The 26,838-nt window shown below is 51.0% G+C and overlaps 1 protein-coding gene across 3 annotated transcripts in view; it reads left to right on the plus strand.

The window, feature by feature from the left end:
- COL27A1 (collagen type XXVII alpha 1 chain) overlaps positions 1-26,838 on the plus strand; it is a 253,052-nt gene that overhangs the window by 200,439 nt on the left and 25,775 nt on the right. For all 3 annotated transcript variants that reach the window (XM_005309140.4, XM_065571907.1, XM_065571906.1), the window contains exons 28-47: positions 1,126-1,179; positions 1,819-1,863; positions 3,477-3,530; positions 5,837-5,881; positions 7,504-7,557; positions 9,512-9,565; positions 10,727-10,780; positions 11,893-11,946; positions 12,758-12,811; positions 13,081-13,125; positions 16,736-16,780; positions 17,492-17,599; positions 19,586-19,639; positions 20,778-20,831; positions 21,636-21,689; positions 22,774-22,881; positions 24,976-25,029; positions 25,395-25,502; positions 26,522-26,575; positions 26,740-26,793. In XM_005309140.4, the coding sequence (XP_005309197.4) occupies positions 1,126-1,179; positions 1,819-1,863; positions 3,477-3,530; positions 5,837-5,881; positions 7,504-7,557; positions 9,512-9,565; positions 10,727-10,780; positions 11,893-11,946; positions 12,758-12,811; positions 13,081-13,125; positions 16,736-16,780; positions 17,492-17,599; positions 19,586-19,639; positions 20,778-20,831; positions 21,636-21,689; positions 22,774-22,881; positions 24,976-25,029; positions 25,395-25,502; positions 26,522-26,575; positions 26,740-26,793 (1,206 nt within the window). The remainder of the gene's footprint in view (positions 1-1,125; positions 1,180-1,818; positions 1,864-3,476; positions 3,531-5,836; positions 5,882-7,503; positions 7,558-9,511; positions 9,566-10,726; positions 10,781-11,892; positions 11,947-12,757; positions 12,812-13,080; positions 13,126-16,735; positions 16,781-17,491; positions 17,600-19,585; positions 19,640-20,777; positions 20,832-21,635; positions 21,690-22,773; positions 22,882-24,975; positions 25,030-25,394; positions 25,503-26,521; positions 26,576-26,739; positions 26,794-26,838) is intronic.

Consider the following 26,838-nt stretch of genomic DNA (forward strand, 5'->3'; position numbering starts at 1 on the left):
GATAGGTCCCTGTTTAGGAAAGATTTGGGTAATGAACGCAAAGGAGTTGATCATATTTTATTCCGCTGAATAAGAGTTTCCCTGTTTTCAATATCCTCTTTGTCCTGTTCAAAGAGAGCTTGAGATGGTATTCTGGTTGCTCTCTCGTGAAGTCTGTGCTGATTCCAAGATGAAATGATCGCAACTGTATTCTGCAGCCCCATCTGGGAATCTGCTTGGCAGGTTTCAAGCTGTGAGAATGTGTGACCTCCACTTGGTGCATTGCTTAAAAAGGGGAAAACCCTCTTTCCTCAGTGGAGGGAGAGCTGGCGGAGTAATAGGCTACAGAATAAATCTGACCGGTAGAGGAGAGGGGAAATACTGGCAACCACCTTCCACCTCTGTATACCCATCCGCCCCTTACACACTCAGCCTCTCTTCACTGATATGTGGGTGTTGGCATAACAGGAAGTCCTGTGATCCATAGACATCCAGCTGACAGTACCCCAGCAGAGCTGTTGCCCAGCCTGGCACCCCGACTGAACCTTTAGGCAGGGTTTCAGAATATGAAGGGGGTGGGAACTACGCCTTTCTCAGGGTGAGGTTTTGGCACGTGTTGAGGGTCTTGCTCCAGCTTGTCTGCTGCTCTCATAAGATTTCTGGGTTCACCTGTGGCCCTGAGCAGACCGCACTTTTGGAGACTTCCAGTGATCTGGTAGTTCTCACGTTCCCAACCCAGACTATCTAGCACTCTGCATCCTGGCAGCTTGGGGGTTTCAGTAAGTGGTAGGCACATACAAAAAGTCATGTCTGTCCCTGCCCCTCCGCATAACAGTGCTTGCTGGGCCCAGCATCTCTGCTTGCCCAGCTAGGAACTGATGTGGCTTGTAATGTAAGCTCCAGCCGGTCCCTGAGGTGTCACACGCGTTACACGCAATACAGCATCATTTCAGTAGGAAAATCCACATCAAAACCAACATCTCCAGCCTGACCCCAAGCTGTTAGATCCATTGAGTCCAATGGGCTTTGGAAGAAGCCCCTGAAACTGTAAAGACCCATGCCCAGCTCTGTATCTCTAAGATAGACAGGGATGGTGGGGGAATCGAGCAGTGGTGCCTGAAATGATTTTCGCCTGTGAATTTTTAGGGCAGTCGAGGACCAGATGGCTCGAAGGGAACGCCTGGGCCAAGAGGACACAGGGTAACTATCAGAGTCTTTCGTTACTTGGAGGTGAACGTCGGGGTCGTTATAGGGTTTGAAACCAGCACCTTAAATATCACCACAAAATTGCTTTGTGAGCAGCACAGATCATGTAGCATGGGCATGAAGTGCACTCTGCATGAGAAACAGCACTGAAGTGTGGCTGCCTTGGTCCTCACTAGCATTCCAGGACAGGCAGTACTTGAGCACGTTCTCGTCTTTCGGCATAAATTGAAGTCTCGTGGACGTCAGTGAGACTCAAGTAAGTTGCTTTCCCGAATCAGGATGCCGCAGTTTCTGAAGGACTTGAAGGCACAGAGCCACTATGCAGAGATCTACTGTGGAGATGGCTAAGAGGTGGCTAGCAGTGGCAGATAACCATGGCAAGGTCCCTGCACTTGAAAGGACTGCATAAACGACTCCTTGCTAGAGTGGTGGGAATACCATACGAGAGAGGAGTTTAGATAAAATTGGAGCCATAATTGAAGTATATAAACCCATCTATATGTTTAAAAGCCCTGTAACTTTTACTGCTGACAAAGATCATTCCTGTTGCCAAACTTGCGTATTGAGGCCTCCGAATTTGCAGCTTGTTTAATGATGGCACAGTCCTTTCTTGTAATCTTTGTTTCTTTTCAGGGCCGTACGGGCCAGCGTGGGTTGGTTGGAATCCCAGGACCCCCAGTAAGTAGCAGTAGCAGTAAACCAATGCTCAGGCTCGAACTCATGCGAGGTGTGCTCTAGAGAAGGGATCAGCACTGGCCGCCCCAGTTGCATGGTTCAGGTTTGAAAGTGGAAAGCCTCGGTGGGATTCAGAGTTGGCAGATACAAGTGTACCGGTCTCCAGACAGAGGGCGTTCGTCTGATCTGCTGTTAGTGGGACTCTGCAGTGCAGATCCTCCCGACTGACGCCAGCGTCCAGACCTTGTGGGTTTAACTAGGTGCGCGCTTAAAAGCGTTATTGCTCGCCTGTGTGAGAGCAGGAAAACAAACAGGCAGCGTGCATGGGAGTATGGCTTCTCGTCAAGGGCACGATGGCGTATTTCTCAACCTAATTAGGCGTCTTAATTGTGCCCTTCACTGTTAGTGCTGTAGTTGCACATGTGCCTAATTAGGATTTATTGAAAATGTAACACTTTTTTGTTTTCTGTAGCGCACAAATTAAGGTGGAAAAGAGTCACGTTAACAGTGCTTGCTAACCTCTACAGCACACTTTGGACTGGGCTGTTTGCAATCAGCGGTTTTCGTAGTATAGCTCCGGCGTGAGACCGTTCTTGTGCACCATGTTTGACAGTGATTTGAAAATGTGTTTGTGTTCAAATGTTCTGTGGGTCGTATTCTGCCTTTGGGTACGCCGGTAGGAAGGTCAGGGGTAGGAGATTCAGGATGAGTGTTATACTATACAAGTTTTACATTGTTGTAATAATAATTAATAAAAACCCCACCAGAAACACAACTGACTTTTTACCTACTAGCAAGGAATGTAGGAAGCAAGACTCTCTTTTAAGTAGCTTTCAGGGGACCTGTTATTACACATGTTTACATTTGACAACCAAGCTACAATTAATAGTTGTGGGGGTGGGCAAAAGAGGATAGGGAGGGAAAAAATATGTTTAAGGCCCTTGACGTTTTTCTCTCTATGGCAGTAAAAATAGGCTTTTACCTGCTGCTCGGTTTCTTTTTCGGTTAGAGCGTTTGCCGGTGGAGGCGGGGAAGGGCTGTTAGAAGCTGTTTGCACAGGGTGCTGAGGGAGGGCACAGACAGGAGACACGATGCATGTTAAGGAGCACGGTGCAGTTACGAGCACAAACTTTTCTCGGGAAGGTTTCCAAACCGACCAGTTTATTTCTCTTGCACTGGCATCCAGGGAGTTCCAACCGGAATGAGGCCGACGTTGCACTAAGCACTGTGCAAACAAATCACAGACAACACTGCCTGCCCCAGAGGGGTCCCAATCTAGGGTTTAGATGACACCTAGCAGGTGACTAAACAGACAGACAGCAGGAGGGGGGCAGAGGACAAGATAACAGTAGAGACAGATGTGTTTGCAGTCATCACGGTTGTCCCGGTAGGCAGAGTTGAGTGCTCATATAGCAAACGAATGTACCTATGCGAGAGCCTCCTATTCCCATTTGTTTGAATTGCTCTTATGAAAATATTTGTTTACACTTTGCTTATATAGTTGCACATAACGGAGTCCTTTAAAAGCGTCTTTTGCCATCTATATTTTTAGCATTTAAAATCTGAGCACCTATTTTCATTCATATGCTTATCCAAGGTAAAAATCTGCTTTACAGGGCTTACGAGGCGTTCCTGGAATAGCAGGCCCAGAAGGAAAGCCTGGTACACAGGTTCCCATTCTATACTATATACTTAAATATTCTTCGTTCTGTTGTAATTGCCGTGCCGGCTACAGGGGCCAGGGCTGCAGGTGAAAGTTGCTGCATTACGGCATGTTACGTTAACGCCGAGATTCGCTGGTTCCAATGTTGGTTTGTCTCTTATAAACGTACCCCTAAAAGCAGGGAGATGAATCCAAACCGAACCACAGAACCGAACTCCCTGGAGCTGGATCCAAACTTTGTGGTCTAGCCCATCGTTGCATGGCTGTGAGGGTTTGACGGCACAGGCTTGGGGCTGGCGTGGTTCATGCATTTCATTCCCCACTTGCACCAAACCGTCACCTCCCCGTTGGTGTTCCAGTTCTGTCCCCAGCACGGCTCTGCCCATTGATTTCTACTGCCACCTGCAGCTCACTCCGCCCTCTGTGCTCTGTTAGACATGCTAGTTCTGTGCCCAGAAACAGCTCTGCCAGTGACCCTCAACCCTCACTCCTCGCGCACTGGGCCCTGTTGTTCCAGTCCTGAGCCCTTCATGCAGAGAGGCTGCATAGAACCAGACTGCATAGTGATGTGCTGGGAACAGACATTTATTGAGAGCTAGGATGAGATCCAGAAACTCCTTGCTTCGGATCTAGGCTGCCAACTTTCTAATGGCACAAAACCGAACATCCTTGCCCTGCCCCGAGGCCCCATCCCTTCTCCGACGCCCTGCCCCCCCCTCACTCCAGCCCCCCTCCCTCTGTCGCTCGGTCTCCCCCAACCTGACTCACTTTGACTGGGCTGGGGCAGACGGTTGGGGTTTGGGAGGGAGGTGAGGGCTCCAGCCAGGGCCGCCCGGGGAGGGGCAAGTGGGGCAATTTGCCCCAGGCCCCACAGGGGCCCCCTCGAAAATATACTATTCTATAGTATTGCAACTTTTTTTATGGAAGGGGCCCCTGAAATTGCTTTGCCCCAGGCCCCCTGAATCCTCTGGATGGCCCTAGCTCCAGCTGGGGGTGCAGCCTCTGGGGTGGGGCCAGAAATGAAGGGTTCAGGGTGTGGGAGGGGGCTCCGGGCTGGGGCAGGGGGTTGGAGTGTGGGAGGGGGTGAGGGATCTGGCTGGGGGTGCGGGCTCTGGGGTGGGGCTGGGGATGAGGGGTTTGGGGTGCAGGAGGAGGTTCTGGACTGGGGCAGGGGGTTGGAGTGCGGGCTCTGGGGTGGGGCTGGGGATGAGGGGTTTGGGGTGCAGGAGGTGGCTCTGGGCTGGGGCAGAGGGTTGGAGTGCGGGCTCTGGGGTGGGGCTGGGGATGAGGGGTTTGGGGTGCAGGAGGGGGTTCTGGGCTGGGGCAGAGGGTTGGAGCGTGGGAGGGGGTGAGGGATCTGGCTGGGGGTGCGGGCTCTGGGGTGGGGCTGGGGATGAGGGGTTTGGGGTGCAGGAGGGGGGTCTGGGCTGGGGCAGGGGGTTGGAGTGTGGGAGGGGGTGAGGGATCTGGCTGGGGGTGTGGGCTCTGGGGTGGGGCTGGGGATGAGGGGTTTGGGGTGCAGGAGGGGGTCCGGGCTGGTGCAGGGGGTTGGAGTGCGGGAGGGGGTGAGGGATCTGGCTGGGGGTGCGGGCTCTGGGCTGGGGCTGGGGATGAGGGGTTTGGGGTGCAGGAGGGGGCTCTGGGCTGGGGCAGAGGGTTGGAGCGTGGGAGGGGGTGCAGGGTCTGGGAGGGGGTTACGGTGCGGGAGGAGACTCAGGGCTGGGGTAGGAGGTTCACGGTGCGGGCTCCAGCCGAGTGGCGCTTACCTCAGGCAGCTCCTAGTGGGTGGTACAATGGGGCTAAGGCAGGCTCCCTGCTTGCCCTGGCTCTGCGCCACTCCCAGAAGCGGCTAGATGGAGGCATGGCCAAGCGGCACCGTGCCCATAGGTGCCCCCCTTCTGCCCCCCCCCCCCGGCAGGTGGTGCAGAGCTTCCCTGATTGCCCCTGCGCCTAGAGGCTGGACATGCTGGCTGCTTCTGGGGAGCTGCGCAGAGCCAGGGCAGGCAGGGAGCCTGCCTTAGCCCCACTGAGCTGCTGACCAGACTTTTAACGGCCGGTCATCGGTGCTACCCAGAGCCACCAGGGTCCCTTTTCGAAAACCGGACACCTGGCAACCCTATTCTGATCTAACCTTTAAGGAATGAGCTCTCAGGTTTACACAGGATTCCAGCTTGCATCACTAGAGCACTTCCCTTACAGGGAAAGCTGAGCTCACGTGCAAATCCATGTTCCTAGAATACAGAGCTGGGCGGGAGCTGGGGGAAGGTTTGTGATCTCTCTTGGTCCTTATCATCTGTCTGACTTATCTTGCAGGGTGTATCAGGTGCCATGGGGAGCCCTGGCAGAAAGGGACCAGCTGTGAGTAGAATTCCTTGTGTGTTTGTTTTAATTTCTTCCAGTCTTTTGAGCCACGAGCATGACGATAATACCTAGCTCTTGTACTCAGCTGTTCATCCGTAGACCTCAAAGCGCTTCACAATCTTTAATGTATTTATCCTCACACAGCCCTGTGAGGCAGGGCAGGGCTGTTATCTCCTTTGCACAGATGGGAAACTCAGGCACCGAGAGACTAAGTGACTTGCCCAAGATCACACCCGAAGTCTGTGGCAGAGCTAGGAATTGAACTGGAGTCTATCAAGTCCTAGGCTAGTTCCCTAATGATGGTCGCTCCTTGAGCAAAGATCAAGTCCAGCCTTAGTTCAACGAACCAGTCAGCCTTGCCTTCCTGGGTGTGACCTAAAGAGGGTCCTGTTCTGTATTCAGATCCAGGGTTTTGATTAGAGATCAGGATTTGTCACTTAATACACTGCAACACCCTTGTTAATGGTGACAACATCCTACTACAAGCAAACCTGCTGTGGGGTCTTATTACCTTCCAAACACACTTTCCATGTCCGATTGTCAGCTAATAATGACCCACTTCCGTGGTACAAGGTTTAACCTAGAATGTTTGAGGGATGACCTAGTACACGCCTCCCCTCTTAGGGCTGAGACACAACTGTGTCCTTCAGCCTCAGGGGCTGCCTTTGCTCTCTTAACCCCTCTCCCCATCTAATCCTGCCCAGCTTTCTGAAATGCAGGTGAACTGCTCCCAGTCCCCTCAAAACCACTTAGTTCCGGACACTGCCTGAGAGTGGGACTTTGGAGTGCATTGTAATGGGTGCATCTTCCCCTAGCCCTGTACCAAGTTACGGTAGCATCTTCTCTTTCTTTGGATGGCGGGAGGTAGGATGAGGATTTCCATTGCTAAGAAATGTGCAGTCCCCACCTGCTTATCTGTACAGAGGCGAACAAGGGAGGAGAGGCTGGAAAAGTTGCTCCCTTCAGAGAAAAAAAAACGTGTGGCTATTTCTAAGGCATGTTTGGTGCCGTTGGGTTATTAAAAACAGACCTAAGATGGGACCAACGGGAGCCAGCAGCTTGAGCTGGGGGTGAACCAGATTTTCCATTTTGTGGGAAATTCTGCAATTTGGATTTTTTTCCCCGATCCAAAATGCAACAAAGACACCCCCCCCCCCCCCAAAATCAAAATTTCCCACAAAATGAAATTCCAAAAACCAGTTTGCTTCAGATTCACAAAGTTTTTGTTCCAAATTTGACTTTCTGGGGTTGACATTATATAATACACAATTTTATTTTTTTTTACAAATGAAACTAAAGTTGTTTTGAAATGGAAACGTTCCATGCCACGAAGGTGGAAGTGTTCTGTTTCAACCTTACTGGAATGCTCTGTTCCGGGCTTTTTTTTTTTTTTTTTAATGAAATTTCCTTGGTGACACGCAAGAGCCAACTATTACAGAAGACTGTTCCAGGAAAACATGTGGCTGAGATCACATACAGCTTCCCAGGAGCACCAGCATTGCTTCTGTGGCAGGCTGCACTCCCCTTTGGCAAGCCATACCCCTGTGTATCCACTACCGCGCTCTCCCTTCCCCCCAACTTTCAGCGTCTGTGTTTTGATCTTTTGCTGTTCTCTCCAGGGTGCTGGTGGCTTACCAGGTGACAGAGGGCATGATGGACCTACTGGACCAATAGTAAGGAGCATCTTCATTCTACGGTAGTTTGTCTGTTGCGTTAGTCTGCACAGCACTAACGCAGTAAGTCAGCTGCTTTGCTGGGGTGGTGAATGATAGACAGGGGCTCAGGGCTGGCTTTAGGAACTGGGGGGCCCGATTCGAATACCCGGGGGTGGTCCTGGTCTTCGGCAGCACTTCAGCGGCGGGGGGTCCTTCCCTCGCTCCAGGTCTTCCGCAGCACTGAAGGACTCCCCGCCGCTGAAGTGCCGCCGAAGACCCACACCGCCGCCGGGTGAGTAAAAAAAATTAAAAAACTAAAAAGGCGCCTAAGGCGTGGGGCCCGATTCCAGGGAATCGGCCTAAATCCGGCCCTGCAGGGGCTGAGATTCATAATGGCTGGTAAGGGATATGTTGTTTTCTCGCTAGGAACAGGTGGGAGGATCCAACCCCCTTGAGCAGAGGTTCCCACATTTTTCTTATTGTGTACCCCCTTCCAGATCTACCAGCTGCCTGTGTACCCCTACCCTTCTCATCACTGATACTTTGTGTGTTCTTTTTAACACTACCTGTCTTTAGCCATCTGTCCATATTTCACTGTGGCATACAGATATAGTTCTAGTGTGACGTATACAACCGAAAAGGAAAAAAAAAACCCTGGCTAAGTTCTGAGCTCAGTTAGACTGGACAGTTGCCAGGCAACTGAACCCGCGCTGTACAGTGATTGGAGGTGAGGGCTCTGTATCTCAGCATCTCTGTGCATCTGCGTTCCCATTGGTACAGGTTGAAGTAAATTAACTACCGTATTATACATACATTCCCACAGAGTTTTAAAGCTTCGTCTGAGTAGTCTATTATGAAAATGCAATAAATAAAATAATTAATAAATCCACCTTTACACAATTTCTCCTGCTTACCCACCAGAGGTGTCTCACGTACACACTCCCCACCCCAGGGTATGCGTGCTTCAAATTGGGAACCCTTCCCCTAGAGTCCTCTTAAAGGGCTTGACCCAACGCCTGTTAAAATCCAGGAAAAGCCCCAATTGGCAGAAGTGGGTGTTGGCTCATGCCTTAAATGGAGAGGAGAAGAATGCTCTGCCTGAGAGACACCTCAGCGAGGAGGAGCTTCTCTTGCCTTAATGGTTTTTCATGGGTGGTGTGCAAGGGTAACGTTACTCCCTGGGCTTATATACGGTAAATAAGGCTGCTTTGGGGAATCTGATCACTGAACTTGTACAACGAAAACTCGTCTACAGTGAGTCTGTACAAACCTCCCCTAGGGGCCCGCAGACAGAAAAGTCGAAAACCCAGAAGCTGTGCCCGTTTGGCAGTGGTATGCCAGCGCCTTGAGAGTAAATAGCATGGGACCTGCTGCTGGTGCAGCCAGTAACAGAGAGCTGGCAGTAAGCTGTGGAGCAGTCACATTGTGTAGTAGCATTTGGTCTTGTGGCCCCCAGATGATGCAACCACTCGGGGTGGCATGGTCACGTGCGCTGGAGCCGGTTTCAGAGTCCATCCAGGACAGCGCGCACACGTTGCGGGAGAATGAATGAGTGCACAGAATATTCATATACAGCTGCCAGGGCCCAAAAGCACCCAGATCTATTTACTTTCTCAATCAATAAGGTGACTATTTTGTGCCATCCCCAGAAAGAATGCCCGAGAATCCATTAACTGCTTTACTGCCGCGCAGGGCACCAGATATACGGAACACAACGCCCTGTGAATGCCACCCAGTGTACCAGATTCAGTCTCTCTGCAGTGCCAGCTTTGGGCTACTGGTGACAGAGGGCTATTGAACATAGCCAGACAGGAGCTGCAGCGCCTATCCACGAAGGCAGAGTTAATGCATCACAATCAAATATTAACTAGATTGCCATGCGCAGCTAAGTGAGCAATGAGTGTCAGGGCCTGAAATGGCCTTATAAGGTGACTCAGTTAATGACACGTCTCCCTCAATGTTTTTTTTTAAGGGCCCTCCAGGAAAACCAGGACCAGACGGAGACCCAGGTTCACCGGGGCCAAGGGTAAGAGCCACTAACGAGATGGTGTATGTGGGCGAGGTGACGGAGCTCCATGGAGCCGTTTCATGTAGTCTGGTCTCAATGACGAAAGCTCCCTGGCTTCGCTCAGTGGGTATTTTGGAATGTTCCTCTGGGATCGGCTCTGTGGTAGCATCTCCTCAGAGGCATCTCGGTACCACAGAGAGATCAGGGTGAGACTGGGTGGGTCCCTTACTTTGAAGTGCTTCACGAAGTGGCTAGCTACAGAAGGTGCTTTTCAATGATACTCTGAAACGTCAGCCATGTTGTCCGCACTCCAGGGGAAAAGGGCTCATGACGTATTAGCTGGCTATCTCCGTGTTCCAGCCCAGTGCGTGCGCAGGCTCTTGCTGGCTCTGAACCAGAGGATCCTTTATGTATTTTCTTTTATTTCCCAATCTGCACAGGCACAGTGCCCCGTGTCCCAGCTGCCTCAGGTCCCGTGACCTTGTGTCTTGGCTCTCTGCAGAGAGAAGCAGCGGCTCTGCCTCTTTTCCCCTCCCCGTCTGCAGCACTCACCCTTTGCCACCACACGCAGCACGTGGTGCAGTCTGTGTTCCTAGCTTTGGGTCCCCAGACAGCCCAGCATTGCACCTGGCTGAACACCGGAGCTGGGTGGCAGGTTTTGGACAACATTTTTTTTTTTTTTTTGGAGGAAAGATGCAGATTTGGGTCGACCAAAACACTGTGCGAATCCGTGTTGAATTCGCCAAATTGTTTCAGTCGGGAAAAAAAATCAAAACTGGCTGTTTCGAGTTTAACAATGTTATTAAATTAAAGAAGGAAAGAAATGGTTAAAAACCCCTCGCGTTAAATGAAACGCTTTGTTCGGCCCAAAACAATTGTTGAGGGGTGGAGTGGAGTGGAGTGGCCGAACCGAAGAATCGGTTATTGGCACAGCTCTATAACTTGTCCTTTTGGAGCCTGACGCCGAACATCCTGAAGCCAACAGGAGTTGCAAGTGCTCAAGATTAGACCATAAAGAACAATGTCTGTTTGGATGAGCTTTTAGCTGGTGAAGCCTATGCACCCTAGTTCTTTGTCATCTATTTTACTGCTCCTTCCATAACGTTAGCACCAGAACTGACCACCTGTATTCAAGCCAGTCTTGCTGCATTTGTTACATTTTCATTTCTTTCCTGGCAGGGGCTGCCTGGTAAACTTGGCTTGGAAGGACTGCAAGGACCTGTCGGCATGTATGTAAGTGATTACCCGTCTGTTCCCTGTGAAAAATGAGGCCTAGCGACAAGCAGGCAGCTGTAGGAGAACATATGGGGCAGAGGCGGGGAGAGGGTGAGCTTGGGAAAACAGCTGTCCAGAAGGGAGGCACAGAAGCACCTCCAACATTCCGTGTAAGGAGCTTTCACAGAATTACAGGCCCTGCCAGCTGTGCACCATTGGCTACACTGGATATTTCCCTATTATTTCCTCTGTGCATGTCAGTGAGAGTGGCTGGCTTGGTTCAGGCATTTTCCAATACTGGCCTATTTGCCCCCCGACTGGCGTGGCAGAACTTCTTCTCAGAGTTCCAGACCTGAATCATGGGTCAGACCAGAAGATGTTGGGTGACTTCCGCCTTGTTGCTTTGAGGAAATCGGGCTCCTATTTCTATGAGGTTTGGAAACCCCCATGTTACATTGTGCAGCTCTCGGTCCTGATCCCCGGGTTAAAGTGAGGCACATTGATGGTGGCTTCGCATACAGCCTCTTTCCCCGTTGAGTGGGCACAAGATCTCGCCGCCTTCTCTGGCTAAATAAATAAGCTAAATGGGCACCGTCTGTCCTGCTGAGCCCCTCTCCACCACAACTGTGTGCTTTTTAAATAAGCAGAAGGATACTCAGGACTAGCACATCCCATTCTGGCGGGGGGGGAGGTGTCTAGTTTTTAAGTGACCATTTTCAGTGCTCTCATGAGGTTCTCCTGATCCAGTGGGAAGGGGGCAGGTTAAATGTGTGAGGGGTAGCCAGCTAGACATGCCACTGCTGGCCAGAGCAGCCGGAGGACCACAAGACCCTCATTTGTAAGTCTCAAAGGTGCCACAGGACCCTCTGTTGCTCATTTGTAAGAGATCATTATGGTTGGTTTAAGGCAAGGCAGTTAATTTGAGAAAGAGCCAAATAAACAGAGGGAGGTGTGTGAAACCTTAACCCATGTGATGACCACCACCTCTTCTGGACATCCTGGTGCCACATCCCGGACACGATCACCACTTTCCATAGGCTGCTAGCTTCCTCCACTTCCTCCCCGTCCCTGTGAGAGAATTCAGTGTGTCCGCCTTAACTGACCAGTATCAATGGCTTTCTCTGTCCCAGGGCTACCCAGGACCTGTTGGTGACAGAGGAAAGGCAGGACCCAGGGGTGAAAAGGTAGGACCATGAAAGAGCTCCAGAGATGAAGATCATTGGGAACTCTGGGGTGACCTGCAAAGACCTTTTTCTTTGCCCTTTACTGGGGCGGTGACTGTGGAGTAAACAATCTACTTCCAATGCTAAGAACAGGGTGTAGGATTAGCCTGTGTAGGGTCCGACTGTGCTGCTCTTCCAGTATCTCCGGTATCTCTTGTGCCATTTATGCTCATTCATTCATTTCCTGACGGACCAAAGCTGGATTTAAAAGCAAGTGGTGGTGGTTTGGAATTCAGAGGGGAAATGGCTGTCTAACCAACACTTAGGATGGGTGCAATCTGAGCACACTGAACTCCTGCTACCTCTGTTCCTCAGTCCATGTTAGTAACAGAGATGGGCCTGAGTTGCTAAGACCTGGACTTCCTTGAAATTTAGGAGTTTGCATTTCCAGTGTCTGGGTTCGGCTTATTATAAGGACCTGTTAAAAAGGCTGGATGCCAGATCAAACTTTGGGGGTGTTTGGGGTGTTGACTCAGGCCCATCTCGATCCGTTGGGCACACGTATTGGTATTGATGTCTGTGAAGTTACCCTACAGTCGTTTCCCAAACTCCAACTGTCTGTCTCCACCAACACACATCAGCAGCACTCGCCTCTAGAACTGGTCAGGACATTTGCGTAGGCTTCTCCCCCACCCCCATCTTGTGACCAGCTCTCCTTAACCTTCCCAACCCTAGTCACCATTCCTCACTGAGAGATGGCGGCTGCTGCTGCTCCCAAGAGGTTCTTCAGCAGAACAGACATGAACAAACTTCTTTCTGCTCCTTCTTGCAGGGAGAGTCCGGAGTCCGGGGCCCACCAGGATTTCCAGGAAAAGCCGGTCCCAAAGTGAGCATTGTTCCCTGCCTCTCAGTAGCGCACCCCAGAACTCCAGGGCCAATCTGTTTTTCTGTGGGCACGGATAGGTCTGATGTGACCTCTGCGCCCAGCGATTAAATGAAGTCTGGTGCAGGCATGCTGGTTGTCGAAGTGCTTAGCCTGAGCTGCTGTGGTGAGAAGGTGAAAAGGCCTCTCAACCAACCTACGTGCAATGAGCGCTCAGCAGAAGGGAGGTGAAATATTCAGGCTCTGATCTCTGCCTCTCTCTCCTCACACAGGCTCCCCCCGGCCCACCTGGTGGGAAAGGTCCCCCTGGTCCACAGGTATGTCCTGTCCTGTCTTTCCTCTCTCTTTATATGTGGTGAGATGCCCCAGGCACTACAAGGATTAGGCCCGTTTTGCCAGCTCATGTAACACAGGTGTGAAAGGTCAGGGCACGGACAGGGCCCTCAACAAGGCCAGGACTGTGCTGTCCTTGGGCTGAGCTCTCGCAGGACAGCGGGGAGGAAAGCATCTTCGTGCCAGAGGCCGGAGCAGCCCGGCACACCCAGACCTGGCCTCCTGTGTGCTCAGGCCAGTCAGGAGGAGGGTGGGAGCTGGGTTTGCCCCTCTGTGGTTTTCCAGGGTTACTGTGCCATTGCTAGGACACCCCAGCACTGGAAAGCAGCAAGGGGCGCACTTGTCTGTTCACGTGTGCATCCTGGGGCTGGATTGCAGCCTGGCCAGGTAGAACAAAGAAGCCCTATGGGGATGAGAGGCTGTGTCAGTGTCAGGAACGAGGGGCCTCCCACCTTGATTGCAGCATGGGTCCATGTCCCTCACGACAGGCCCAGTGTAATGACTTCTAGGGCACTCTCCGACCTGGGGAGGAGCAGCTACAAGTGGATGAGCAAATCTGCTTCAGTGGGAGGCTGCAGACCCCAAATAGGAGCTGGCTCGCAGCTCCCCCACCAGGTACCAGCCGGCGCTGAAGAGCCCAGGGGGCAGAAACAAAGAGAAGGCAACGCCCATAGAACTTCCTAAGCTGCCCTCCCCCTTCCCAGGTTTTTCCTGCTCCATGCAGAGGCCATCGCTGTGACAGAAATACCGGGTTTCATTCCTGAGCCCAGGTAATTAGTTCCAATTAATCTGTCAGCAATTTCGCTGTGTCAGCTCAGCGGCAGATTCATATCTCCCTTTGGAAGGGGAGTTGGCTTTCACATCTGCTAATCTGATTGCTGGTGCTGCATTATGTGAACTTCCTGAGGATGGGGGCAGCGCCAATCCAGTTGACAGGGTGGGGTGGGATCAGGGCAGGCTGGCAAGACAGGCGTAGTGCCATGGGGATGGGGGTGGGTTTGCCCTGGAGCTGGTGCCCCCAGATAGGCAGTAGGGCTGCAGGGAGCACTCTGCTCAGCTCTCCTCTCCCCCAGCTCCAGTGCAGGTGAATCATAGTTTTCAAGTGGAAAAACTGGGATGCCGGGGCTAGGGGGCCTTGCAGGGAAACGTTTTGCTGCAGGGGGGTAAAAGAGATTGGGGGAGAATTGAGAGGAAAAAGAGACTCCCCATCCCTCTCCCCTGTACAGAAGAACTTTACAGTAAAGGGCAGGATGGAAGAAAATTATCCATCCCTCTGTGTCCCCTTCACACCAGTCCCAACTTCTCCTCCTCCAAACTACCCTTTGACCTACCATCACCCTCTCTTTCACCGAGTGACTCCATTCTCCCTTCATTCAACCCGCCTCTGTCCCAACTCAAAACCTCCTCAACGCTCTTCAGCTCCCCCCAACCCAAACCCAGCTCAGACAGGTCCCCCCACCCCAGTCTGAGAACCACTTGTCTTACTACGTAACGTCTCCTCAGCTCTGGACCCGCATCTGCCCTGCACTCCCAGCCTAGCATGATCCCCTGTCCCACATCTCTCTCTCTCTCTCTCTCTCTCTCTCTCTCTCTCTCTCTCTCTCACACACACACACACACACACACACACACACACACACACACACACACACACACACACACACACACACACACACACACCTACCTTCGAGCTCAGGATCAGAATTCTCACCCCCCCTTCCACCTTTTCTCCCCCACTTGTCGCTGTCCCTGCTTTGTGCCTCCTCCCTCTCCTGCCTGCAGCTCACATGCTGCACGGCCAGCTGGGGGCAGCCAGGTATCCTTAGCGGTTTTCCCATCCTATGAATGTTGTCCAGGGTTTGGACACTTCTCCCATTCCACATAAGGGACTGAGACCTTCAGAAGTTTTTTGATGAATAAGCAACACAAGGGACACCCCAGGGTAGCCAATAACAGCATAGTGAGGGCACTCACCTGGAACGTGGAGGACCTGCCGGCACCTGATTTGGAGCAGGGACTAGAGCCGAGGTCTCCCACAGCCCAGGTGAGTGACCTAACCACCAGGGTATTGCTAATGGGGGGCAGTCTCTCTCACTCCCGTGTTCTCATTGTGACCAGCTCTTGCATCCTGAACCTGAGAAACCTTCCTCGACCGAAGTTCTGTCAAATCTGGTACCTTCCTGCAAGCAGTTTTGATTTTGATGAATCCGTATTTTCAGATGAAAACCTTTTGGTCAAAAAATTTCCAACCCCCTGGAGGTCTCCTGTGCCTGAAATCCCGCCTGTGGCAGCAAGAGGTACTGCACTCGGCAGTATGCCAGCCACACCTCTCTAATTGTGGCATTAGCCTCTCCGTATTGGCCACTATTGCCCACTCACCCCCATGGCTTCGGATCAGCCCTCTGGAGTTCCTGCTCTCAACTTTAAGCACCCAAGTATGACCACTTTGGTCAAAACTCATATGGCATCTGGGCTGCCAGACCTCTCGAGGGCGCCGGAGTTTGTGGGACGTTGTGCATTTTGGCTGACTCGGGCTCCCTGTCAAAAGTAGGCATTGGGGTATGCGTGACAGACTCTCTCCCCAGCTACCTTGGAGTCTCAAGGGAAAGGCATGGAACTGGGATCTCGGAGGCCTTCAATTCCAGTTTCACCTCTGCAGAGTGCAAGTGCTAGAATGCGGATTGCTGGTTGATTCAATTCACACAGTGAGAAACCGTCTTTAAATTCGATTTTACTGTTCAGAATCCTTTACAATGTGTAAATGGAGGCCGTGCCGCACAGCAGAATGCAGCCGCTTCCCATTTCAGCTGCTCAGCTGAACACGTTCTGATCACTTGTTGCCCCTGAGAAGGTTTGCAGGTTGGGAGAGGAGTAATGAAGACAGTTCACACACTCTGACGCCCATTTCAAATACCGCAGGTCGAAGCTGTGGTGTCCCCTCAATATACTGAGTATATTTTTCAGCAATAAAGTTAGACATTTCCATCCTGCATCCTTAGTTCAGTTTGGCCTGAGCCAGTGCTTTTCTCTCCCTCCTTGGTTACAATTGGCCCTGCAGTACATGAACTGCAGGCAGGGATTCTGTGGGGTTATTTCAGTTCAGTCCCACGTGAGCAAAGCATAAGCACATATTCCCTGCTCCTGATTTTCCAGACCCAGCAAGACACTTCAGTGCACACGCGTCTCCCCTGAGGAGAGGATGAGAGAACCACGAACATGTGACCATTGTGTGATCACGTTACTTAATGCACTGCTGCAAGGTGCTGAGATATTACAGTGATGAGTGAAGTATAAGAACCTGTAGAGACTAGAAGTTTTGTGTTCAATAGGATTAACGAGTGAATAGATACCCTCATCTCTTTGCAAACATAGGCCCCGGGACGTGGCATTTATCAAAGGCTCTGTGGTTGTGGGAGACGTTCTTTATGTTGGTGGCAGACCGCTGCAGGGGCCCCACCTGAAATAAACTGTGTGTGTTCTGTTTGCATTATGGAAAAGCTGAGTGCATTCCCTCTCTTTGAGACAGGTGGTCCCTGGGCCTAGGTGGGAGCATCTCACCTTCTACTATTAAGCAATATAAACTCTTTGTTTCAGGGGAGACTGGGAGACCCAGGTCCCAGAGGGCTTCCGGGACTGATGGTAAGTAGAAGATGGATAGCTGTGTGCTAATGCAGTTACCCCCACTTCTGGTCTCCAGTCGTGTGACACTGATGGAGCTGGAAAGATGCACATCCACACCCCTCCAGAGAGTGATTTGTTCCCATCTTTGGGCTGAGCGCTGCCCGATGTAAAATGATTTGGTGGTCTCAGGCCAGCTCTCAGTGGGTGTGTGTCCCAAGCCACCCGGTGACAGAATGGGTATGGAGACTTCACCACCCTCACACCCACAGAAGGGACCCCTCTAGCTCAGGGTGAGGTGCGCTGGATCATAGTGTGAAGCAAACCTGCCTGGCTTATGGTCAGTCTGTTTGTATTCTGCAGAAGGGGTCTGGGTGATGCATTCTACAGGTTTTGTGTCTCCAGCATCCTTGACCGTAGCAAAACATCTAACTTTAAAACTCTTCTTTTGTAAAAGGGGGGGAGGTGGAGTCCCATGATTAGGTATTCGGCGAACATGCCTTTGTGAGCTACAACGTTATAAATACTTCTGGGGGCTCTGATGGTGCCATTATAAACTATACGAATGATTTTTTTTTTAATCACTTCAGGCACTATATTTACCTCTCAGTTCTTGGGTGCAGTAGCTGACTATTGGAACTCAAGCGCCACCTGATGTGTGTGAGATTCATAGAGTAGCTCTTCCCACTTACGTGCATAGATAGATGCATAACTCTTCTTTCCTTTGCACAGGGGCCTCCAGGCATTCAAGGGCCAGATGGCATCAGCGGTAAGCCTGGTGTGCCAGGAGAGAAGGGGCCTGCTGGACTGAGTGGGGCTGCAGGACCGGCTGGATACCCAGTAAGTACAGATTCTGATTTCTTTGACTGATGTGTAAGGTGAGAATGACACCATCAGTCTCCGCTCCACTTGTAAGTGGGATTAGAGACGTGCTCCATGAGCTGGTAGATGTTATCAAAGCTTAAATGCTGAAGAGGTCTCCTCTTCTCCGGCTCCATTGCTTCACTGTGTGAGTTATGTACTGCATGGCTACAGATCTGCCGAGTGCCTTACCCCACCCCCTAGTTACCCCAAGATCGGATACATAACCTGTGTTCCCATTCCTAAACTCTGCAGCACTGAGTCTCTTATGAGACAAAGATTTGGGAGACCCTAATAAAATCCAGGTTTGATGGTATATGCACCAACACCCTTCCCCCGCCCTCTCCAGCTGGGCATGCCAAGGGACATCCATGCAGTGGTTCTGAAACTTTATTGAGGTGACCCACCAAGTGCATTTAGTCTTTTTGGGGGACCCACCATTGAGAGAGAATGAAAACTACCACTTGCTAGGAGGTGTCATACTGGGGAATGCTATTTAAAGTGCGGGAACCCTCTGACTCCAATCCCCCTGCTTGGCGCTCTCTCCCCACCCTGTCCCCCTCCTGCTGCCCCTCTCTCCCCGTGGCTGGGCTGCAGTAACTACCAGGCTGGCTGGCCACTTGGTGGTTCCGGCTGCTTCCTCCACACTGCTGCTGTCCAGATCTTGCTCCCCATGTCGCTGCCTTCTGCCCCAGCCAAGTGGAAGTGAGTGCATGGAGCAGAGCACTTCTGGGGCACGCACAGGGCAGGCAGTGATGCGGGCAGTGACAGCCGACCAGGGGCGGCTCTATGTATTTTGCCACCCGAAGCATGGCAGTCAGGCAGCCTTCAGCGGCATGCCTGTGGGAGGTCCGCTGGTAACGCGGATTCGGCGGCATGCCTGTGGGAGGTCCGCTGGTAATGCGGATTCGGCAGCATGCCTGTGGGAGGTCCGCCAGTCCCACACCTTTGGTGTACCAGCCGTCGAATTGCCGCCGAAACCGCGGGACCAGCGGACCTCCTGCAGGCATGCCGCCAAAGGCAGCCTGACTGCTGCCCTCATGGCGACCGGCAGGCCGCCCCAGGCATGCGCTTGATGTGCTGGTGCCTGCAGCCGACCCCCACTCGGTCCTTCTCACAACCCACTAGTGGGTCAGACCCCACCGTTTTAATGGAACCAATAGTTCATGTCTCAGGTGGGGCTCCAAGTGCAAGATTAAAAGATAAAAATGCTCAAAAATGGTGACAGATTTGGGGAACCCAACTTTTGAGGGGGCCTGATTTCCAGAGGGCAGGTGCTCGGCACTGTCTGAGAAGCAGACCCTCTTCAGGGGTATCAAGTTGCCCCCACCCCCAAATAACTAGTCGCTCTTGAAAATCGTGGGCAAAATAACTTCGGCTCCCCAAGACAGGGTTACTCGCAATCGGCGTGCGACAGCCTCTGACTCCCTTACGCTCCGCTGTGCATACGAGATGGGCAGAGTCGATCCCTGTAATCCAGCACCTTGCCTTGTATTCGCTGCTCGTGCCTCTGGGAGCCCATTGCAACAGCAGGAGGCTCCCCTGAGGCACTTCTTAGCTCACGGTCGTAACACGGAACCTCCTCCAGCTCTTTGTAGATGGGCCAGATTTTCAACTTTTAGGCCCAGGGAGGGGTCTGTGATAGGCATTTCTGGCAGCCAGGTTGGAAACGTCGTCCATCAGGGACTCCATGTACCCACAGATCCCGTAGCTTGATGTTTACCTCCTTTGTCAGCCTACCTTGTGCTTTCAGTCGGGGTTACTGGGTGTGCCGGGTGTCGCAGTGATGTTTTCCTAGTCAGTTGTGACAGGCAGCGGGAGCTTGCCAGAGGCAGGACCCCAGGATCCAGTGGGAGGGAGTCAATGGTGATACATGAGCCGTAAGACTGGCTCATCTTACGTTGGGGGTTGGCAAGGACTCTCCAGATTAGGACACGATTGCTAATTTGAGTCATGCTCTTACAGGGCCAGGAAGGGCCAGCTGGGCCGGAAGGGCCTTTGGGGGAGAAAGGAGAGAAGGTAAGGAGGTGAAAGGGGCCCCGGATTCCAGATCTGTGCAGGTGCATGGGATGCAGTGTTACAGATTCAGCACTGTGCCTGCATGAGTCTGAGTTCATTAATAAAGGACGTGTGCAGAGAGGAGTGGTGAATCCACCCCCCCCACACACACACACACATATTCACACACTTGTCGTTCAAATCCTTGCGGGTGGGTGGGGAAAAAAACGCAGCGTGTATGAGTGGGGAACAAGACGCAGTGTGTGGGTGGGTGGATGGGGGGAAGAAGACACAGCGGGTGGGTGGGGAAGAAGACGCAGTGTGTGGGTGGGTGGATGGGGAACAAGACGCAGTGGGTGTGTGGGGAGCAAGACACAGCGGGTGGGTGGGTGGATGGGGAACAAGACTCAGTGCATCTCCACAGAATTGTTCTCCTTACACGTTAGAATTATTCTTCCCATGGCAAACAGATTGTGGTTGTCTTTGGGGGGCAGAGGCTGGAATCCCCACTTAGGGAGAACGGTGCATTGTGCCCAATGGGTAAAGTGAGAGCATTAGGGGGACAGAAGGAGGTTGAGCTATAGCACCCACACATCTTCCTGCACCCCCCTGCAGCCTCACTCCGGTAACACTGATAACTTTACCCCTTTGCTTCTCATGGACGTACCCATGTGCAATGAGCTCACATGGACCAGTAGCTCTCCCCTCTGGAGCGCTCACCCCTCTGCCCTCCTCTCGAGTATTGCATCCCAACCCCGGTCACTTCTGAGTCCAGATCGCCTGCTTGTTGCCCCAGATCTCCTGAGCCTGTTGCTTTCCTCCAGCAGCCCTGATTATGCCCCAGATGAGTGCTATTCCTTCTTATTAATGGGGGATACCTGCCCAGGGTTGAGACGCACTAATGCACACCCCCCAAGCTCTCCTCCCCCCATTATTTGGGGAGGGGGTGAGAATACTAACATGGAGAAATGTAGGTAGGAGCATCAGCTACAATGAGGAGTAAAACCCTGCAAACTCTTCCAGCACATCTGTGCTCAGACGTTACAGCTTGGTGATGCTAAGTTCAGACCATGGTACTGCAAAAGCTTGAAGGATGGAGACTCTTCGGTGCAAATCCACACTAAGATTAGTTGCTCTGTTGCATGTCCTGTTTCTTTAGGGTGAAGTGGGAGAGCTGGGAGAAGCTGGCATCAGAGGCCTGGATGGAGAGCAGGTATGGTGGTAATACATAGCTCTTATATAGCACTTTTCATCCGTAGATCCCAAAGGATCATTATCCCCATTTTATGAAGAGGGAAACTGAGTCACAGAGCAGTTCAGTGATTTGCCCAAGGTCACCCAGCAGGCCAGTAGCAGAGCTGGAACTAGAACCCAGGTCTTCTGAGTCCCGGTCCAGTGCTCAATCCACTAGGCAACACTGGTAAATAGCTCAGGAAATCATGTCCTCTGTCCCCCTTTTAATGTCCCTCTCTCTGGACTTTTCAATCCCCCTTCCCCTTGGCTTCCAACTGCCGGGAGAAATTGAGTTTGAGGGCTGCTTGTTCCGAAGGGAAGCTGTGAGAGTCAAGACTTTCTTGTCATCTTAGTTATCAGAGTTGAGTAGTAGTGCTGCCCCAGGGCAGCCTTCAGCCAAATAATGTCTGCAAGGCAGGATTTGGTGTAATCTGCTGGTGAGTGTGTTGCAGGTCCCACTCAGAGTCTGTAACAGCCCCAGCTGAGGAGTTGTGGCTCTTTAGTTCAAGCGTTTAGCTCTGGAGTCCCCAGTTCAGTCCCTGGTATGTCAGCCAAGATGGCTTCCATCACCGTGGCAACCTGCCCCAGAGAAAAGCAATTGGGGATATTCACCTATAACTCCCATGGGTGTCCTCTCTAGGTTTTCATCTACTGGGCCCACCACGAAGCCCTGCTCTTGTTCTAGCAGCGCTGAGTCGCAGGTGTGTTGCTATTCAGTGTATGCTACCAAAGGGTACATAAACTCTTTAAAACATTTACAAGCTGATCTATTTTCCTGACGTAGGGTTCCCCGGGACTCCCTGGAGTGGAAGGTCAGCCTGGGTCCAAAGGGGAGCAGGTCAGTACTGAAGATGCGTTCTAAAACCAGGTTTTAGGAAGCTGAAATCCTTGAGGTAACTGGATTCCTGACCTGGATTTGTGGGCAGAAGCCTGGATAAAATTCCCCCGTGGTGCTTTGGAACTCGAGTTGCCCTGGCACATGTAGCAGCAGGAATCCCTGTGCTTCCATACATGCTTTTATGCTCATTCTGCATCTGTGGTTCTAGACCTTACAGAAATGGGAACTTAAAGGGAGGCCTTAACCTGCAATTAATAATCAGGCATTTTAAAAAAAATCATCCTTATCCGTGTGACTAACAACTGCTTAGGCTGTTGCAAATGAAAGAGCCCTCACTTAGTTCCCTTTTCATGCCGTGCTCTGCTTGCACAACGGAAACACACCAGTGAGTTCTGACAGATTTTCCACTCTGCATACAGAGCGGCACCGGCAGCTCTACCACACTCACGCTTTCCAAGGCCAGTTGGCATGCTTGTAGGGTTTGGAATAAACAGCCAAGCCTCCCAGTTTTTGCGGTTCATCCGTCATTACCGTCAGTGCTCATGGGCGAGATTTTCAGAAGCGTCTAAAGGAGTTAGGTGCCCAGTTCTCATAGATTTTTTCCAGTGGGAGTTGGGCACCTAACTCCTTCAGTGCAGGTGCCTGGGGAGAGAGTGTTCCATCCATGACAGCCGACAGAAGACGGCAGCCTCCAACAGCTGTAGTTTTCCTTTATCATTCATGTACTGTTTTGTGCCTGGTAAATAATCACTGTTCTCCAGAATCCACCCCCCCACAGGCAGCCTCAGCAGTTAGCCGCCTTTGTTCTCCCATTGTGGTTCAGGGGATGACCATCAGCCTTCAGGAAACCCCAGTCCGCATGTCTAAATTCCTCTTCTTGGGAATTTTCCTCTGTTTGTTGTTACAAATTATAGCAAGTGTCTGCTGGATTGGAAACCCACCAGCCTTACCCCCTGCTTTCCAGATGTCAGGATCTATCTGCTTGCTGAGGCATTAATGATTTATATTGACAATAAGCAGATATCCAGAACACAGCTGGTAAGGTCGGCTGGCTAATAATACTTGTCTTCTTCCTCCTTTCCAGGGAGAGGCAGGAATCCCAGGGGCTCCCGGTGTCAATGGAGGCTCTGGGGAGCCAGGAGAGGATGGGCCGAAGGGACACCCTGGGAGACCTGGGGAACTAGGAAAAGAGGTACACCTCAGGCATTCTCTGACAGGTGGCCCACCACCATGGTAGCCATGTCACTGTAACCCCCTAGAGAAGGCTGCAGTTGTGATCCTTGATGCGAGTGGGGAGCAAGGTTGAGCAACCAGGGAGAAATGATTTGGATGGCTGGATTATTAGACCCAGCTAAACAGAGGGCTCTGAGATGGGCTTGGGGAGGTCTTGTCAGGGAGAGGGTGGCATGGTCACATAGGTCTTCAGCTGGGGACCAGCACTGGCCATCTTCACCAGCTTATTTTCCTATATATTTCCTGCTCCCTTCAGGAGAGGATGTTACTTGCGGTGGTAGCAAGCAGAGCTTTGACCCAGGAAAGGAAGAAGAGCTAGAGACATCATGAAGTCCACTAGGAACTTTGCTACTGCCCTTGACTTTAAATGGAAGGCGCTCAGATCCTACCATGATGGATGGCAGTACAAGTAACGTCTGGTGTGGCACTAGGAACAGGGCTCATCCATGTTAGGTTAAATGAACGTCAGAGAGAACTTGATTGGAAAATGTTTTTTTTTTCTGTTGGCAATTTTGATTTCTCACCAGAAACCTTTTTTTCCTGAAAAATCATTTTGGCTGAAAACAGGAGGGGGGGGGGGGGGGTTCAGCCAAAAGAGAATTAGATTTTCAGTTTTCCAACCCAAACTCTATTTTATGTTAATTTTTTTAAAGGAAATTTTACACTTTTTGTGAAAATTCTCTTATTGAAAACCCAATTTTCCATTTAAAATGGAAAATTTGGGGTAGGCTATACCCAGTGATGGGTATTTGGGATTTGTCCTTGGGTTTCTGAACTTCCCAGTATGGCAACCTTCTCCACTGGCTCGTGAGGGGCCAAGGCCATGTAAGATTCTGCGCCAGCCCCCTCTGCTCCCATCTCCTGCTTGCTTCGGAGTAGGCTGAGCAATTTCAGACCATTTCACCTTGGTAGCCACTCTGCATCTGCTGTGTAATATCAGAACCACTACCCTGTCCATCCCGAGGCACAGTAATGCTACAAATGAGTCTAAAGAAACTGCCCCAGCTCTAAAACTCTGTTACAAACCACTGGAATTATAACAGAGCTGGCAGATCTCCCTGCCAGGGCCAAGGGATAGAAGATGCTACTTGGATGTGCTAATAACTCCTGCTGGTGCTGGTCGAAATTACACATGTGCAGTGCATGCAAAATAGACTCAAGTGTTGTCCTGGGGACTTTGGGATAGAAGGAAGCCTGGCTGTAGGTAAACACATAGATTCATATTAATAGATTATAAGGCAAGAAGAGACCATCGTGATCATCAAGTCTGACCTCCTGCAAAACACACCCCCATAGGACCTCCTTGAATTAATTCCTGTTTGAACTGGAGCAGATCTTTTAGAAAAAAAACATCCGATCTTGATTTAAAAATGTCTGGGGAAGGAGAATCCACCATGCTCCTTGATAAGTTGTTCAAATGGTTAAATACCCCCATTGTTCAAAATGTGCACCTTATTTCCAGTCTGAAGTTGTCTAGGTTCAGCTTTCAGTCATTGGATCTTGTTATAACTTGTCATGCCCCATTAATTCACCCGACGTCCCTATGACTATAAGGGCTGATATAAAGAGGACTGTGATTAATTGTTCTCCATGTCCATTGAAGGTAGGACAAGAAGTAATTGGCTTAGTCCGTAGCAAAGGAGATTTAGATTAAGTGTCTGGAAAAACTCTCTAACCATGAGTGATTAAGTTCTGCACTAGTCTTCCGAGGGAGGTTGTGGAATCCCCATCACTGGAGGTTATTAAGAACAGGTTGGCCATATGCCTCTTCGAGATGGTCTAGGTTTACTTGGTCCTGCCTCAGCGCATGGGGGCTGGGTCTTGATGACTTCTTGAGATCCCTTCAAGCCCTACATTTCTATGACTGTGGTGCCTACAACACCTTCACCAGAATTCATATCACAGGCTGAAGAATATTTTGCTGTAGCAATGGAGAATCAATGTAAGAGACCTCAATCTTCAGGGACTGATGAGCATCGACAGGACACATCTGGTGCAGAACATGGGTGCTCGCTGAACTGGGGCTAAAGAGTTTGCTTCTCCTTCTTTGCAGGGTGACATCGGGGAGCCTGGAGATATGGGGGAGCCCGGGCCCAGGGGCAAAAAGGTGGGGCAATCTCTTCTTTTATGTTTTCCCTTTGAGAACTTACATTGCCACTCGTGGCCTGCTCAGCCCCTGTTTCTCTCACACACCTTAGTAAAGTATCTATTGGTCCCCAGATGAGATGCTGGAGAGGTGCCACTGGTGGGCTGTAGTTTTAAAGACTGAGATTTACGAATAAAGCCGGGATTCTTATAATCCTCTTTCTTGTGTGTTAATGATGTAGGGCCATGTGCTTGGCACCCAAGATGAGTTTAAAACATGCATTAAGTGTTAATTTAGATGCCATTTAATTGTTGGCTCATTTAATTGCAGTTGATTTTACTCATTCAGGTCTTTGTAATAACACATCTGTTTTCACTAATGGACAGGGTGACCCCGGCCCCAGGGGCCCTCTTGGAATGCCTGGACCAGGTGCCATTATGGGAGAAACTGGTGAAAAGGGACTTAAAGGAGAGAAGGGGCAAGAAGGTTTACTGGCAAGTACAGCGATGACCTCTCTCTCCATGTGGGTCGCTGGGCCCTGGCAGGAACCCCAGGATTTCCCATGAGGGTGGGAGTTTAGGTCTAGCTGTTGCTTGGCCACCCAGCAGGAAACCAGAGGTTTGCCAAGGACCATGCAAAACATTCCCAGGGAAATTGGAAAACCTCCAAAATTGGAGATGTTTATGTCATGTTTTGGTTTCATCAAATTAGTCCAATTTGGGGGTGAGGGGATAGAGTTGGGGGAAAGCTTGCACCTCCTCCCACCCCCCCCAAAATACATGCATTTGTGAGCAAAAATGGGCTATTTTAACACATATTTTCCTCTTTTTGACCAAAATGAGATGGTGTCAGGGCTTTTCAAATTAGAAAGTTCATTCTGACAGAGCCGTTTTCACACTGACATGTTCAAGATGCTGACGTTATGCGCGGCTTTGTGCCAAAACTATCAGCCGGCAAAAAGGCCACATTCTGAGCCAGAGGGTCACTTGAGACACAACCATGAGCACGTCTCCATGGGGCTTCTCCTTTATGTGCCTTTAAGTCTCAGCACTAATATTTGAGTCTCTCTCTCTCTGTAGCTATTTGAGTTCCTGGTGTGTCTTAATGAGAGAAAAAACTGGTCTGTCAGTATCCATGCATGTTTCTTGCTCCCAGTTTAGAATATCTTGTCTGTGAGTGTCTCTCTCTCCTCTATCCATGTGTGTTCTTGGGGTTGCCCATTGGGGTAATTATTGGGTTTGCGTCTGTGCCCTGTCGCCCATGTTGACATTATCCATTAGTCTGTCACTCTCCAGGCAATTGCTTGGTTCCCTGTGCACCTATTGGGATGAGACTTCAGCCTTTGGTGGGTTTTCCCTGTGGCGCCGTTATCTGCAGAGTTGGCTCGAATGCAGTTGCCGCTGTACAGGGCATTTTAGATTAATGCTGGATTCAGCAGCCAGGTCAAGCTCCGGTCTCAGTTTTCAGAGCTCTGTCGGGGTTCTAATAAGTAACACTTCCCTTCCTTCCACAGGGCCAGGTCGGTGTGATCGGGGTTGCAGGACCTGCTGGAGCCAGAGGACGAATTGTATGTTAACTTGTATTCTTCCTCCTTTCTTTGCTGGTTGCAAGGTCTCTGATGTAGAAATCTGGGGGTCATGCATGTTACTTGACCGTCAGATGGCAACTGGCTCCTCTGTGTAAGGCATGGCTATTTTGAATGGATGTGACCTATTTTTTCCTTCGTGACAGGGTGAAGCAGGCATCCTAGGTCCACCCGGGTTAGCTGGCCCTGAGGGAGAGAAGGTACTGAGAAGAAGCGATAAAGTCTGACATAGCCGTACCCTCCTC

This window comes from Chrysemys picta, chromosome 18, assembly GCF_011386835.1.
Source record: "Chrysemys picta bellii isolate R12L10 chromosome 18, ASM1138683v2, whole genome shotgun sequence".
Lineage (NCBI taxonomy): Eukaryota > Metazoa > Chordata > Testudines > Emydidae > Chrysemys > Chrysemys picta.